Consider the following 15,622-nt stretch of genomic DNA (forward strand, 5'->3'; position numbering starts at 1 on the left):
TACAGCAGCAGCTATGGAGGCACAAGGCCAATCGACATTTCGGGATATTTCGGGCTGAGAGCCTGCTACAGGAAGGACTTCACCATTTCAAATCCAAACCTGTATGTGGCTAAGTTTGCTCATAATTCCAATCTGAGAAATTCAACAGTAAGTAAAAGAGAATGTTCAGATGGAATGGCAACCACATGAAGATCAAACTCAATGGAGAAACACGGGGCAAAGAAACAATAAAATCGAGCTGGTCCCATAAAAGGACAAACAAAATTGAATCAGGTACATTTGTGTAAACTGAAAAAGCAGAAACCAAACAAAGCAAGGGGCAGAGGCATGAATAATTAGAGTTAAGGAACGTACATTTGAAGAAGATTTAATTTTAAACATTAGCAGTAGTGATGGGATAAATTAAGACACCAGTCAGTGCAAGATCAGTGAAGGATTGGGGCAATGAGAGATTTTCAAAGATACTATGTAAAGGACTTGAGGCATGTATACGAACTAAATACTTTACTTTGGTTGTACAGTTGGTGAATTGACTCCTTCATAGTGACTTTTACACCATGAGATAATGGGCGAGTTCATCACTCGATTTGATGCAAACCAATTTCACAAAAAGCTTCTCCATCTAACACAGGTTACTTCCCTAAATGTTGCAAGGAGTCTCCAATGTGGTCCTGCCAGAAAGATTCTTGGATCCCAATTTTATACCGAAATGTGGTTGTGACACAGTCAAATTGTTAGACCCAAATATCAGAGTATTCAGTGCTGGGTTTTTGTAGTTTTGGTGGTTCCCAGGATACCCCAATTACTCCCCACAAAGACGAAGATATCCTGATAGCTGAAAATCATTCACACTTGGTTCCAATTTCGCACAATACTGTCAACAAATCCGAAATGGCCTGGCAAGCTGTTTAAATATAAATCATCAACAACCGAAGTGTCCAAATAATTCTGCCGCTTCCTGACAATAAATAAAAAGTGATCCAGAGAAAACCTTGGACTTGTTCCCTACATCCTGCAGCGCTGTACTACAACTGATGTGGTTACGATGCCACAGAAACCTTCCGTAGGTCAATCTGGGTCTCCCAACATCCCTTCCTTCCTCAACTCTTTCTCAAATTAAGCCAGCAATTTTTTTAATTCTCTGTCCTTTTTTCATTAACCACTGTCCCATTCCTTCATTTCCGAGTAATGGTTCAGTTATGGCTGATATATGTGAACAGCTCTACACTACAGAGACCCCAGCTATCAAGCTTCGTTGATATTTATTCCATTTTCAATCCTTCCTCATTAATCCTGCTTGGCAATTTCTCCACAGGTTATATTGCTCCTCCCTTCAAAACATCCTCTGAATTGTAGGTCAACCTGTGAAGTTCAGGTGGATTAAAATCTGCATTGAAAGGAAAACCTACCTTGGCCTGAAGCTTCTGTACAAGTTGCGCCTGACGCTGCTGTCCATCTTGATAGGCCTGGAGCTTTCTCCTGTAGACTCTCTCTTCATCTTCAAACTGGCGACGAAGATCTGATACAGCCTTTGACTCAGCCACCTCTTGCTCCCTCTCAGACACTTCCAACTTGAGGGATTTGTCCAACTAATGAAACAGATAGCGGGTAAAAAACAGATTAGTGCCATGGGCTGTCACATAACTCTCGAAAGTCAAATGGTCCAGAGTTAGAGAGCACAGTTATAGAAAACAGTCCTCCGGTCCACCAAGTTTGCATCCGCCATCAAGCCATTTGCACTAATCCCATGTTATTCCATCCACATACCATGAACTCTCTCCACATTCTACCACTCACTGCACACTAGGTGAAATTAAGTCCTCAATTAACCCAACAACCTACACATCGTTGAGATATGAGGAAACGAGAGCACTGGGGAACCCCATGCAGTCGCAAGGAGAATGTGAAAACTCCATGCTGACAGGAGCCGACGTCAGGGTTGAATCTAGGTTGCTGGTGCTGTGAACCAGCTGAACTGGCTACTGGCTGTGTCACTGTGCACTCCTGTATGTGATGTGATACTCCCGATGACGTTCAGCTTCATTAATGTAATGTCTTGTCTGCAAAAGGCTGCGCATTGGCTGCCTCCCCACTGGAAAGGCAACATTGAGTTTTAGTTGTGCATTTCACCCCAGCTCTTGTGGACGCTGCAGTATGACAAAGATGAGGATAGCTGAACAGCACAACATGGAAGCCGCAGTATGACAAAGGTTAGGATAGCTGTTCAGCACAACACCTTTAGGCATTCGTTGACGCTCATCAATGTTCATGATAGGCATTCATTGACCTACCCCAATGATTTGGGATGGGTATTCCTTGACGCAAACTACAAGGTTCTTGATGTTGAAAATTAAATAAAGGATTAAATAGCATGTAGGTTTACTTGTATTAGTGTTATTGCATTTGCATATTAATGTTTTGAGAACGTATTGTTATTGATGATAAGAATTTAGAAAGCGCGCACAATTTCCAGGGTCAAAATCTGTATAAAACGTTGACTGTTCTGATTGGAATTTCAGAGTAATACAGTAACTGGGACTGAGCTGCTCTCCTTGTGCACAAATAAATAAAGTGTGTTTGGAAAATGAATGGAAGTTGTCAGCGTCCAGTTGATCGATGACGACACTCCCCCGTCATTAATGAAGACTGATATCTGTGCATTTCTGGGAAGTCTTGTGTTTCCTCAGGACATTGCAACTGACGTATTATCACCGTTGTACTGCAGGAACAAGGTTGCTTATTTGTACACACTATATTCCATATAAAACAACAAAATTGGTGACCACATCATCTGCCTGAGGTGCTGGCAAGGATACCAGGAAACCTCTGCTACGGTCATATGTTTTATGTTAGGGCATCTTGAGGAGACTTCTTGTTGACAAACCCATGCTATAGCTCACTATAAGCTGCGTACTGGATAGATGGTGCGTTTTACTCCATCTAATCCATATAGTACTAGGTTTTGTGGGCGTGATGGGACAGGGTTAGACTGACTTTCAGTTTAATGAGGCCATGCCATTTTGAAGCTCAAAGTCTCTACCATTAGTGTAGAGAGAAATTTACTTTGTATCTAACTGCTGTTTTTCACTCAACTGGTGAATTCTTGGTGATCTGTATATAGGAAATCAATGCCTGGTTGATGCATGACTGTAGAGGGCACTTTACTTCATAGCAAAATATTTGATGCTGAGACAGAGTACCTGAAATGTAAATCATCTTATTCCTTCTTGCTATACAGAGTGTAAATCCTTCAGATTGATAAACACCAAATTCTTAAGCACAAAAATGTTTTCTTGCTCCTTGAACTTCTAAATATTTTTTTGTGCAAATCACTTTCTCGTAAATATTTCCACCTCGCATGTTTTATGCCTTCTTCACCTGAGGTCTCTTTTGCTTGTTAGTGTGGAAATTCCAGAAAGTAATTTGTTTCTAAATTTAAACATGTTTGTTCAAAGTAAAGCTGGGCATAAGGGAAAAATGTGTGAGGCATTAACCAGAGAGCAATTAAACCCTTTGACCCACGTCCATGTTTCCTTTGCATGCTCATCAGAAGCAGTCTACCCAGTGGGTACAAAATCAAACTAAATGTGAAGAAAGCTGTACCATACCATCAGGTCTGACCAATCATCAATAAACCAGAAAATGGCTGATGCCCAGAAAAAGGGTCAGACCTAAATTATTGACCATTTCTCCTTCCACAGATGCTGCCTGACCTGTTGAGGTTTCTTCAGTAATGTTTTCCTTATTTCAGATTCAAGCATCTGCAGTTGTTTTGGTTTTTCAAGGATGTCACCATGTTATTAGAAACTAGTTATCCCTCCAATTCCAGCTGACTGAAAAGTTGCAGAGCTCATCATAACAAGACATTCCATTTTCTCCTCTCTAAAAAAATGTTGGATGCAATACAAGTTTGAACAGCTCAAATTTCGGACTAAAACATGAAGATTTACACTGGTTGTAAGCAGGTGTCAGATATGATTCACCATAGTTGTGCCGATCCATAAAGCACAGTGCCGCATAGGTAGATTTGCTGCCTTACAGCGCCAGAGACCCCGGGTTCAATCCTAACTTACAGGTGCTGTCTGTACAGTATTTATACTTTCTTCTGGTGACCTGTGTGGATTTTCTCTGGATGCTCCAGTTTCCTCCTCCAATTGGCCCTAATGTGTGTAAGATAGCGTTCGTGTGTAGGGATCGCAGATTCGGTGGGCTGAAAGACCTGATTCCACGCTGTAGCTCTAAACTAAACTAGGAAAAGCTAGAGGAGTTGCTGAGTAAAGTTGCGTGTTGACCTGAATTGCATGGATTACAGGACACGTAGTGCAACAAGACTACATGATCAGAGTTGTGCAAACTATATCCTTGGTACTCCTGAGGGATCACAGCACGGATTTCCCCGAATATTGCCACAGCTGCTGCCAATGTCATTTAAGACTGCAATTCATTACAGCAATTAACCCCTCCTTGAATATGACAACTTTGATGCAGGCTTTATATTGTAAGTTCCAGATTCAGCCTGGATGTAAACCTACCAACGTTCCAGACCCCTGGTTTTCTTAAATCTGATCTCAACATTAGATCTGGCTCCAGCCTCACACTCAGCCCAGACCTGGACAATGGATCCACCATTAAATGGCCCCATGCTCATGAACTTGCGAGTACACGGATCAGCAAATGGTAGGCCAGAAGGTGCTTAGTGAAAATTGCAGCAAGGAAGAGAGGGTAAAACGATATGTCCAACGGTTGGGATGAAGGGAGCTGGCAGAGTAAAGCCTCTAGCCTCGATGGGTAAGCCACAAGCTGGACTGAAAAAATACAAGACCAGGAGCTGGCAATTCATCCCATCAAAAATCTTAAAAGTTCTATTGAAAAGAAGAAAATCTCATAAGTCAATTAATTGCGTCCTTGGCATGCACAAACTACGGAAAGCTTTTTCCAAATCCAAGAGGTTTGGATTTTATAGTGTGAGACCTGCAGGGATTAAACTGGGCTCTGCCATTTGGACGGTATACACACATGAGATTGCAGGAGTAGTTAGCTTCTATTTACTTTGGGTTTCCTTTGTAGCTAATAACTGTCTTCCATCCAACAGTTAACAGGATCGGCTCTGATCCCTGAGGACAGGAGCCCACGTTACAATGATGAAAAGGGTGTGTTCAATTCTAAATCTACTATCTGGGTGAGGGGTGACTGTAATATTTAATCATGCAATCCCAAAACATTTCCAAGATATATTATTCTTATTATGTCCACAGAGTCCCATTTGCACCTCCTGCTTTGGCCGCAACAGATGGACACTTCTGGTCCGAACAGTTTAATTTTATTTTGCTTTCCAAAGCCAGGGGAAACTCCTAGCACAAAATCTGCGTGGCCATTAGTGAGGGGCAAAAGCTGAAGGGGTGTGGGGAATTGTTGTTGTGGGAGGGGGGAGGGGGCAGTGGGGAAGGTTGTTGCTGAGTAAAATCCAAGCAGTTGGCTCATCCTCTGCAGGCAGGTTGTCCCGTTAACAGGAAGCAGCTGGCTGTGGCCTCAACAATCTCGTCCTCTGTGAGAGCTGGGGGAAGGGGAGGAAGGCAGGGGGCACCATTAACTCTGGTTCCTCAAAACAAACATTCTTTGTATTTAATCTTCACTCTTTGGGCGGATAATGTTTCACAACACGGCCTCCACTGTTTTAATTGTTAACAATGTCCCTGTAATGGTGTAATTACGCTGCCAGGTCAGCTGCTTTGTATCATAGCAATAATCTTTATTTGGTTCCAGTGGAGATTAAAACCAGATCCTAACAATTCAATGCTACTGAACTGCCTCCTTGCTTCTGGGAACTCATGAGTTTAAAACTCATTACTTCTCTATCAATCTTGCTTTGGCTTGGTGAATCCTATAAATACATCTACTCCATTCACTTTCTGTGAGCCAGAATGGGACTGTTTCTTGTGGCTAACTCATCCATTCCCACAATCTCTCATCAGCAGTTTAGATAGTAACTGCAAGACAGCGTTTATGCCACAAGATGGTAAACATGGCGAGAGGGGAGACTAAAGGGTCAAACTCACATTTTACTATATTGATGATGATTACTTTTTGTTTTGGTTGCATTATCCCTTTGCAGGGTTCAATTGAGGAATTTAAAACAATAACATCAAACTGAATAAGCAAAGTAAGAACACTGGTAAGGATGAAATAAATGAAAGAAAGAGACCAAGCCCACAAGAGTCTCACACAAGGAGCAGTTATGTGATAAAGTTACAAGCAAACAAAGTTTTCTGACGTGCTGAGAAGATTGCTGTTGATACCAGGTTTGGTGGTAGTGTGGATAGTAAGGAGAATGCAGAGAGACTGCCAGGGTATATATGCAAGCTAAATTAATTTGCAAAGATACAGCAGATGAAAGATAACGTGGAAAATCTCAAGGTCATCAAGTTTGTTAGAAAATTGAAAAGTGGGAGTATTTTTTAAATAGTAAGAGACTAAAAGTTTTTGACACATGGAACTGTAGATGCTGGTTTACAAAAAAAGACACAAAGTGCTGGAGTAACTCAGTGGGTCAGGAGACTCATCTCCGGAGAACGACATTTGGATAGGCATTATTTCAGGTTGGGACCCTTCTTCAGACGAAATGTTGTTGATTTTTAGAGGGAATCAGTGACAGTCAGTGAGATTTTTTTTTCCACATCCATTGAATATTACTGGTGCCAAATTACAAAAAATGTGTCTCTGAGAGGCAGCTCCATTTTAGGGCTAACCATATTTGACCCTCAAATTGTTCAACTGACGATGGTTTAAAGATAAATCTTGCCTGAAGACGTCATTGAATAATTCCAGTTTCTTTCATATCCGACTGAGATGGTCTTAGAAAGAAGGCTCCTCTGACATTTCATTCGAGGTTTTTCATATGCGCCCACATTGCCAATTGTACCACTGTCTACCATTTGCACCTATCAGGAAATGAAGGGTCTGTTGTGTATGATTTTCTAACTGTTGATGGGTCAAGTGATCTTCTGATAAAATCAGTAAATCATGACAAGTGCAGATTCCAAACTATCGATGGAAGTTGAGGGCTACCCGCTTCCTGATCTTCACCAGGTCAAGACATGGAATTAATAATACAGAGAGAATTGTCCAATGTTTGTCAAATGAAAACCAAGCTGCAACTCAGTAGGAACATTCTAACCATTTAGAGAACATTATTGCCTGAAGCTGTACTGGAGCTGATAAAAAAAAATTGCCCTTGATTGCATACAAGCAAGGATGAAAATATCCATGCTAGAACAGCAGCTGAGTATAACTTCAGATGTATGTCTGATGACCTTTCATTTGAGAGCATTCTGAAGAATAGGGTGAAATCTCAGTCTTGAAAAAATACCAATTTGGCTGGTACTCCTTGGTGCCAAGTAGAAGACAAGCCATGCATTGAGCAAAGTCAACAGCAGTGACAGGGTATTAAAAAGCACAGTTAAGGCTTGATCTAAAATGTCTGCTTAATGCTAATTTGGCTGGGGACTTCGGCTGTGGCCTGAAAAACATTTCCAAAATCAATCTTATATGATCATATTTCCTTTATTGCTCTATGTGCTTCTCTAAATCTTGCCAAAATCAAGAACTCCTCATTCGTTGACGTCCGTGTTGAACCAACACCCATAATTAAGGAGCTGAATAGCAAAAAACTGCAGATGTTGGAGAGCTGAAATAAAACCAAAGGTGTTGGAAATGCACAATAGATCAGGAAATGTCTTCATTGAGAGATAAAGAGTTAATGTTTCAGGTCAATCCTTCCTCTTCTCTACAACCTCAATGTCTAACTTTTCTTATTCCTAATAAAAGATCACTGAGTTGAAACATTATCCCAAATCTATTGAGAGTTCACAGTGCTCTGTTTTAATTGATACTAGACCAAGTGGACCCGATGGGCCCAAACCTCTCCTGCATTGGTGCAGCACCCTCTCCTCCCCCACTCTCCCCTCCCCTCTCCCCCCAACTCCCCCCTCCCCTCTCCCCACCCCCTCTGTCCCTCCCTCCCCCTCCCTCCCCCTTCCCTCCACTCCCCCCTCCCTCCACTCCCCCCTCCCTTCCCTCCCCCTCTCCCCTCCCCTCTCCCTCCACCCCCTCCCCTCCCCCTCCCCTTCCCCCCCCCACTCCATCCCTCTTAACCCCCTTATCCTCCCTCCACCCCCTCCCCCTCCCTCCCCCTCTCTCCCTACTCCCCCTTCCACCCCCCCTCCGTCCTCCCTTCCCTTCCCCCTCCCCCTCCCCTCCCTTCCCCTCCAGGAACATTTTCCCTGTGGTTTCCCATGGGTTTCCTCTGCGTGCTCTGGTTGTCTCCCACATCCGAAAGAAGTGGAGATTTGTAGGTTAAATTGGCCTCTGTAAATTGCCCCAAAGCGTGTAGGGTGGGGATGCAAATGTGGGATAACATAGAAATAGTGGAGAATCGTGATCGATAGTGGGCGCAAACTCAGTGGGCCAAAGGTCCTGTTTCCATGCTGTTGCTTTCAATTCAATTCAATTCAATTCTATTCTATTAAAGAATCTACACAAGAGATTAACCTGTCTTTTTCTTTATTGATCTACACTTAGGACAGGAAGTCAGGCAGCTCCATGGAGCAGTTAAGCCCCTGTCCCACTTAGGCGATATTTTTAGGTGACTACATGCGACTAGGTTGTCGCCACACGGTCGCCTGTACGGTCGTGAGTAATCTCCAAAGAGTCGTAGCGTTTTCCTGGTCGCCGCTGGATTTTGAAATGCTCAAAATTTTTCAGCGACTGTTGGTTTGACACCAATGATCGTAGTTTGACATCTCCTGATGTAGGCACTGTCGTAGGTTGTCGCCGGGTTGTCGCCAGGTGACATAGGTTGTTGCTGGTGCTGACTTTGTTGAATTCCAATGGCGACTACCTACGTCAACCGGCGACAGGTACCGGCGTCAAATCTGGAGGCCAAAATGATGTGAATTGTCTTCAGTTGTCGCCAACACGGTCATAGCCTGTCTCGGGTAGACATAGGTTGACTTCGGTTGTCGTAGGTTGTCGCCTGTGTGGTCGTAGATTGTCGTAGGTGCGGTCGTAGGTGGACGTCCTAAGTTGCGACGATTGGGTCGCCGGTTATCGGTAGCTTGCCGTAGCTTGCCGTAGCTTGACGTCGACTAGGTGGTAGGTTGTTGTAGCTTGTGGTGGACATTGTCGTAGGGGGGGTCCAATTGCTGTTTTTTCGGCGAACTGCTACGACTATTGCAGCCACCAGCAGTCAGCTAACAAAATGCCTAAGTGGAACAGGCCCCTAATTAGTAGAGCTACTGCTTCACAGCTCCAGAGGCCCAAATTCAATCGTGGCCTCAGGCGCTATCTGTTTGAAGTTTTCCCCTGTAATATTATGGATCTCCAGGTGCTTCCATGTACCAGTGACTTGGAGGTTTGTAGGTTAATTGGCTGCAGAAACAGGAGTAGGCCATAGCTTTTCAAACCTATTTAACCATTCAATGCAATCATCGTTAACACACACTTCAAATCTATTTGGACCATAGAACAATACAGCAGTGGAATAGGCCACTTGGCCCACGATGTTTATGCTGAACATGATGGCAAGTTAAACTGATCTCATCTGCCTGTATATGATCCATTTCCCTCTATTCCCTGCAATTCCACGTGCTTAACTAAAAGCTTCTTAATCACCACTAGCGTATCTACCTCCGCCACCACCCCAGGCAATTTATCTATATATCCATCGTACCTCAGATATTAAAGTGGAATTAAAACTTCAGAGAAGGCTTTCAAATTATCATAAAAGCAGGACAAATGTGTTGAAGGTTAAAGCAAGGCCAAAAGAAATTGAGGACTTATGTCAGGAAGTTCTTTGCTCATGCAACAACATATGGAACGGTCTCTTGGGTAAGACAGTGGAGCGAGAGGTCTGGAATTGCTTAAGAAACTATCAGATGTTGTGATGTGGGACCTATGAGGGCATTCTGGATCAGATTGGGGTCCAAATAACTTTGCTTACATAAATTCAGGAACTAAGGCTTGAAACAATGGGCAGTAGCTGCTGAATCATAAGCATGATTGGCAGTTATTTATTAACTAAATATATTAAGGACCTGAGCAAACAGGATTTTAGTAACGAGTCACAGAACACCCACAATTTGATTCAACAGCAGAACAGCCACAAGGGACTGAACACTTCATTCTTGTTCAAATGTAACAATTGATGATCATCCGGCTGAGGGTTTTCAGAATTTTTGATTTTTGTTTCAGATTTCCATCGTCTTAAGATTTGTTTAGAATAAAAACTGGCTATCTAATATAAAGCTGTTTGTTAACACATTTCCATTCATGTGATACAGTACAAAAATATCCCTTTCAGAATTGACCCGAACCTTGGCTCCATCCACATATCCCCTTATCTTGTTTTTCTTGGCTGCATCCCTTCCTTCCCACGCTTCAAGCATGAGTGCATCAATCCTAAATAACTGCATTCAAATTCAATGTGTAGTTAATCATAGTTACTTTCCTAACTGTAAATCAGATGAAATATAGGGCAAGCTTTCTGCTTACGACTTGATGAGAAATTGAAATTTTCCCCCTTTCTATTCCGCATATTTTCCAGCTGGTGACAGCGCGGAGCAGCGGGGGTTGGGGTGGGGGAGGTGGGTGGTGGAGCCGGCAAGCACCGCTGGGCAAGATCCTCCGAGGGAAGCTTCAGAGAAAGTGAAGGGAAATTCATTTCGCACAGTTACAGCAATGTTTGAAAGGGAATATTCACATTTATTCCAATTTCGTTCAGCATGATGCATTATGTTTTGCAGTTTGCCAGGTGGTAGCATGAGGGTATGGCCATGTTTCTGTTGTTGCTGTTGATGCTCTTTTTCTCCATTAAATTCAAGAGAGAGCTGGATAGAGCTCTTAAGGATAGTGGAGTGAGGGGGTATGGGGAGAAGGCAGGAACGGGGTACTGATTGAGAGTGATCAGCCATGATCGCATTGAATGGCGGTGCTGGCTCGAAGGGCTGAATGGCCTACTCCTGCACCTATTGTCTATTGTCTATTGTCTATAAATAACAGAAGGGTTTAGGCAGTACTCAGAACAACATTGGCACCAGTCTTAGCATGGGTGATGCAGAAGTCCTCAATTGGACGATGCTATGGAGTCACAGCATGAAACAGGTCCTTCGGCCCATCAATTTCAGGCTGACCATCAATTACCAATTAATAGTATCCTGACTTGAATTGCTCTTTTTCTCCACATTCTTACCAACTCCCCTCAGATTCTATCACTCACTGCCCTAAATATACGTCAAATACTTGCCCACCACTGATACTTAATGCCACTTTTTTGCTCACCCAATTGTGTTTTAAGTATTCCCCTACACATTCTGTACTTCAGAAGGGCCTCCCTTTTCTTTTCTATACAAGAGACAGAGAGAGAGTGAGAGAGAGCGAGAGAGGACACAAGAACTATTGAAGATTTTGCTGCTTTGCAAATATGTGTGGTTATTGACCAATTTGGTACTCATTGGAATTGCCAATTACACTACAATTTAATTCAAATGGCGAAGAACTAATCTTGGCACAAATTAACAGTTTGCCCCCAAGAGAAGCCCATGCTTTGTGAAACGTTTTTTGTACAATTAGTCGGGTTTCCGCTGAGATCCTGAAACAGACTCCAATAATCCACAGAGTCACAGTCATGTAGCAAGGAAGTAGGCCCTTTGGCCCACCATGCCAACCATCAAGCACCTATTTTCACTAATCCTACTCTAATTCCATTTTATTTTCTCGACTGAGATTACGATCAACTCCTCCCTGATTCTACCGTTCACCTATCCATTTGGTCTCATTTTGCCAGGCTTTCTCCATAACTGCATGAAGTAATTTTTTTCAACTACTTATTTAATTCCCTTCTGAAGTTGATTGACAATATTTACACCATCCTTAGGAAGGTGTGCAAATAGAAGTAGCAAATGCTGAGCATAGACTGAAACCCATAAGCACATGTCAAGGAGATGTAGAGCGGTAGAGGTCCAGAGACCCAGGTTCAGTTTACAGCTCCAGAGACCCAGATTTGATCCTGACTACGGGTGCTGTCTGTACGGAGTTTGTACGTTCTCCCTCGTGTCCTGCGTGGGTTTTCTTTGAGATCTCCGGTTTCCTCCCACTCTCCAAAGACATACAGGTCTGTAGACTGATTGGCTTTGTGTAACTGTAAATTATCCCTTGTGTGTGTAGGGTAATGTTCATGTGCGGGGATTGCTGGTTGACACTCGGTGGGCCGAAAGGTCTGTTTCCGCGCTGTATCTCTAAACTAAGCTAAAGTACCTCCTTTCTCCACCATCAGATGCAGGATAACACAGACTGGAGACTTTCTCTTAAGACAGTGAACAAACACACCTGAAGTCATTATCTCACTGTATTAAACTGGATATTCTGCAGTTTTTTCTGGACATTAACTCAACATTGTAGTAGGGGGAAGAAAGCTGATAAGATGTGATGGCCGATGGGATCATGATGAAGGTGGCGGAACTGTCAGAGAATGACGTATTGGATGCAGAGGCTGGTGGAGGTGATCCCCCAGACAATCACATCTTGAAATCCTAACCCCTTTCTGCTTTCCATAGAGACCACTTCCTCCGCAACTCATTGTTCACTCATCCTTCCCACAGAAGCTGCCCCCTCCCAGATAAACCACCATGATTACAGTGCTTCATTCCTTCTGGCCTGGCCAAACTCAAATTTAATTCCTCTGCACATTTGGTTCATTCTGCAACCACACTTTTGACTATTTACTTGTGTGGCCCAGCACCAAGTCTTTATTTGATAACACATTTGTGAAGGGACCATATAAATGGCAGTAGATGTTATTGCGAGTAGAGCTGTGGTAACACTGGCCTCTTTAACAATCTGAGCTGAAAACCACCAAACAGAAAGGATCTGTGCTGGGGGTGCCCAGCTGCAACACCTTTCTGATCTGACAAAACAACGCAATGAAGCAGGAAAAAGCCACCAAGGTGATTCCACAAAGTCCAACAAATGCTAACAATACTGGATAAGTGAAATGCAGTCTCAAGGCACACTTCAACCACACTCCCTCAAGTTATGGCCTGACACAATAACCCCTTGCTGTTCTACTAACTTTGCAAACTGCTCTTAACGACCTTGGCATTTACACTTGGCTCTGCTTTTGGAACAGGGAACGTTTTGGCTCCATTCAGACCCCTGGCACCCACTGATCTCTAATTAAAGTCCCAGGTCATTAATTTGCTTTCTTTATTATCCCTGCTGGAATGTTTGAGCATGGCAGGTCCAGTAAATATAACTCCACTTGTATTGTTTAATTGAGAGGTTTTCAAAATAGTAAACACCATTAACCCTTGGACCTTCAGCTCTACCTCCAGGCTGAAGATTTGTCCCTTATGCAGTGTTGTTGTGTGTAAAGTAATTACATTCAACAAAAAAACTACACTACCCATATTGTACTTTGCTTCTCTCTTCCTCTTCCTTATCCCAGGAGGTAATTGTCTCACAGGTTGTACCTCACCAGAAGGACCAAAGGACAGAGTGGAGCGACACACGAACAAATGCCACAGATCTTGTCAGTGCTATCCTTCTTATAATTACCATTCCTCACCACTACCACCAAAGTTTTCCATAATCTTCCTCTGCATTACAGAAGGATATAACATGAGATTCAAATTTGAGTTTTGGAGACATCGGCCTCTCTCATTCCCAAGGTTTATCCCCAGATTTGTTGGGTTCAGTCGATTGGTGACACTGAAACTACAAACATCCCCTCTAAATGGTAAATTGTAAAGTCCCATTCCTAATTTAGTTTAGTTTATTGTCACATGTACCGAGGTACAGTGAAAAGCTTTTGTTGCGTGTTAACCAGTCAGCAGAAAGATTACACATGATTACAATCAATGCATTTACAGTGTACAGTTACAAGGGAATAACGTTTAGTACAAGGTAAAGCCAGCAAAGTCCGATCAAGGATAGACAGAGGGTCATCAAAGAGGTAGATAGTAGTTCAGTACTGCTCTCTGGTTGTGGTAGGATGATTCAGCTGCCTGATAACAGCTAGGAAGAAACAGTCCCTGAATCCGGTGGTTTGCGTTTTCACACTTCTATACCGTTTTGCCTGATGGAGAGGGGAGAAGAGGGTGTGGCCAGGGTGCGACTCGTCCTTGATTAAGCTGCTGGCCCGAGGCAGATCACAAGATGGATATTTCAGTACCCAGAGAATGCTAGAGTACCAAAGGCAGCATCATTCACACCTGGGGTAGTCAGGCAATACCTCCCTTACAAATTCCGGCATAATATTTAAAAGGTGGGCAAGTGTGCTAATCCAAATGAGCAATTCTGCCCTCTTTCCACTCAAGAATGACGGTAGATGTAAAATGAAGAAATCTTTTGTTTACACAATGCATTCTGCCTTAGAGTGATGCCAAGTTTTTCTGCCAACAATATTCTTTTGAAGTCGTAGACAGGCATTGAACCCCGCACAGAATGGAAACAGGCCCTTTAACCCATCAAGTGTACGTCGGGCATCAAGCACACATTTACACTAATCTTACATTTTATTTTTCTCACATTCCTATCAACTACTCCCAGATCTTACAACTCACATACTAAGGGTGATATACATGGCCAATTAATCTACCAACCACACTTCTTTGGAATATGGGAGAAAACCAGAGTCACAGAGTTATACAGCATAGAAATAGGCCTTTCTGCCCAAATTGGCCATACTGACCAAAATGCCTATCTATGCTCCCCGTGTTTGACCAATATTCCTCTGAGCATTTTCTATCCATGTACATGTCCAAATGTCCTTTGAGACCACCTGGGACAAATCTACATGGTCAGAGAACATGGCAATTCCACCGAAAGTCAGGGTTGAACCTGGGTCCTTGAAGCTATGAGACAGCAGCTCTTCCACCTGTGCCACTCTGCCACACAATGTCTAGTTACTTTTGTTGTTTAGAGTAAAGTAATTATTTGATACACAGCGTCATCCCATATATCCCATGTATGATCAGATGATCAGAAAACATGTTTCGGTGACATTAGATGAAGTATTGTCCAGGATTCTAGTGAGAACTCATTTCTCAGGAAACCACAGCCAACTTTCTGACGGAGTAAGAACATTACCATTTTGTTTGACATGTGATTTAACAGACTTGTGGGTTACATTTAGTGCCAACAATGGAAAGTAATTCTACACATTGGGGCTGCTAGATCTAACTACGTTGGTTAATGGATCTTTAGCAACCGAACTCAAAACAAGTGAAATCCAGCTTCATGACATTATTTGTTCTTTTTCCCTGAAAACAGTTCATGCGATCTTCCTGCCCATTCCACCTCAAAGGCTGTATATGAATACAGAGCTGTCCATGTATCTGCAATGATGATGAGTAGGAAAATAACTGCAGATGCTGGTACAAATCGAAGGTATCACAAAATGCTGGAGTAACTCAGCAGGTCAGGCAGCATCTGGGAGAGAGTAAATGGGTAACGTTTCGGGTCGAGATCCTTCTTCAGACTGAAGAAGGGTCTCGACCCGAAACGTCACCCATTCCCTCTCTCCCAGATGCTGCCTGACCTGCTGAGTTACTCCTGCATTTTGTGATAC

The 15,622-nt window shown here is 43.0% G+C and overlaps 1 protein-coding gene across 1 annotated transcript in view; it reads right to left on the minus strand.

The window, feature by feature from the left end:
* LOC144599067 (uncharacterized) overlaps positions 1–15,622 on the minus strand; it is a 227,982-nt gene that overhangs the window by 180,177 nt on the left and 32,183 nt on the right. The window contains exon 4 of the mRNA XM_078409791.1: positions 1,410–1,589. Coding sequence (XP_078265917.1) covers positions 1,410–1,589 — 180 coding nt within the window. The remainder of the gene's footprint in view (positions 1–1,409; positions 1,590–15,622) is intronic.

Source organism: Rhinoraja longicauda, chromosome 13, assembly GCF_053455715.1.
Source record: "Rhinoraja longicauda isolate Sanriku21f chromosome 13, sRhiLon1.1, whole genome shotgun sequence".
In the NCBI taxonomy this organism is placed as follows: Eukaryota; Metazoa; Chordata; class Chondrichthyes; order Rajiformes; family Arhynchobatidae; genus Rhinoraja; species Rhinoraja longicauda.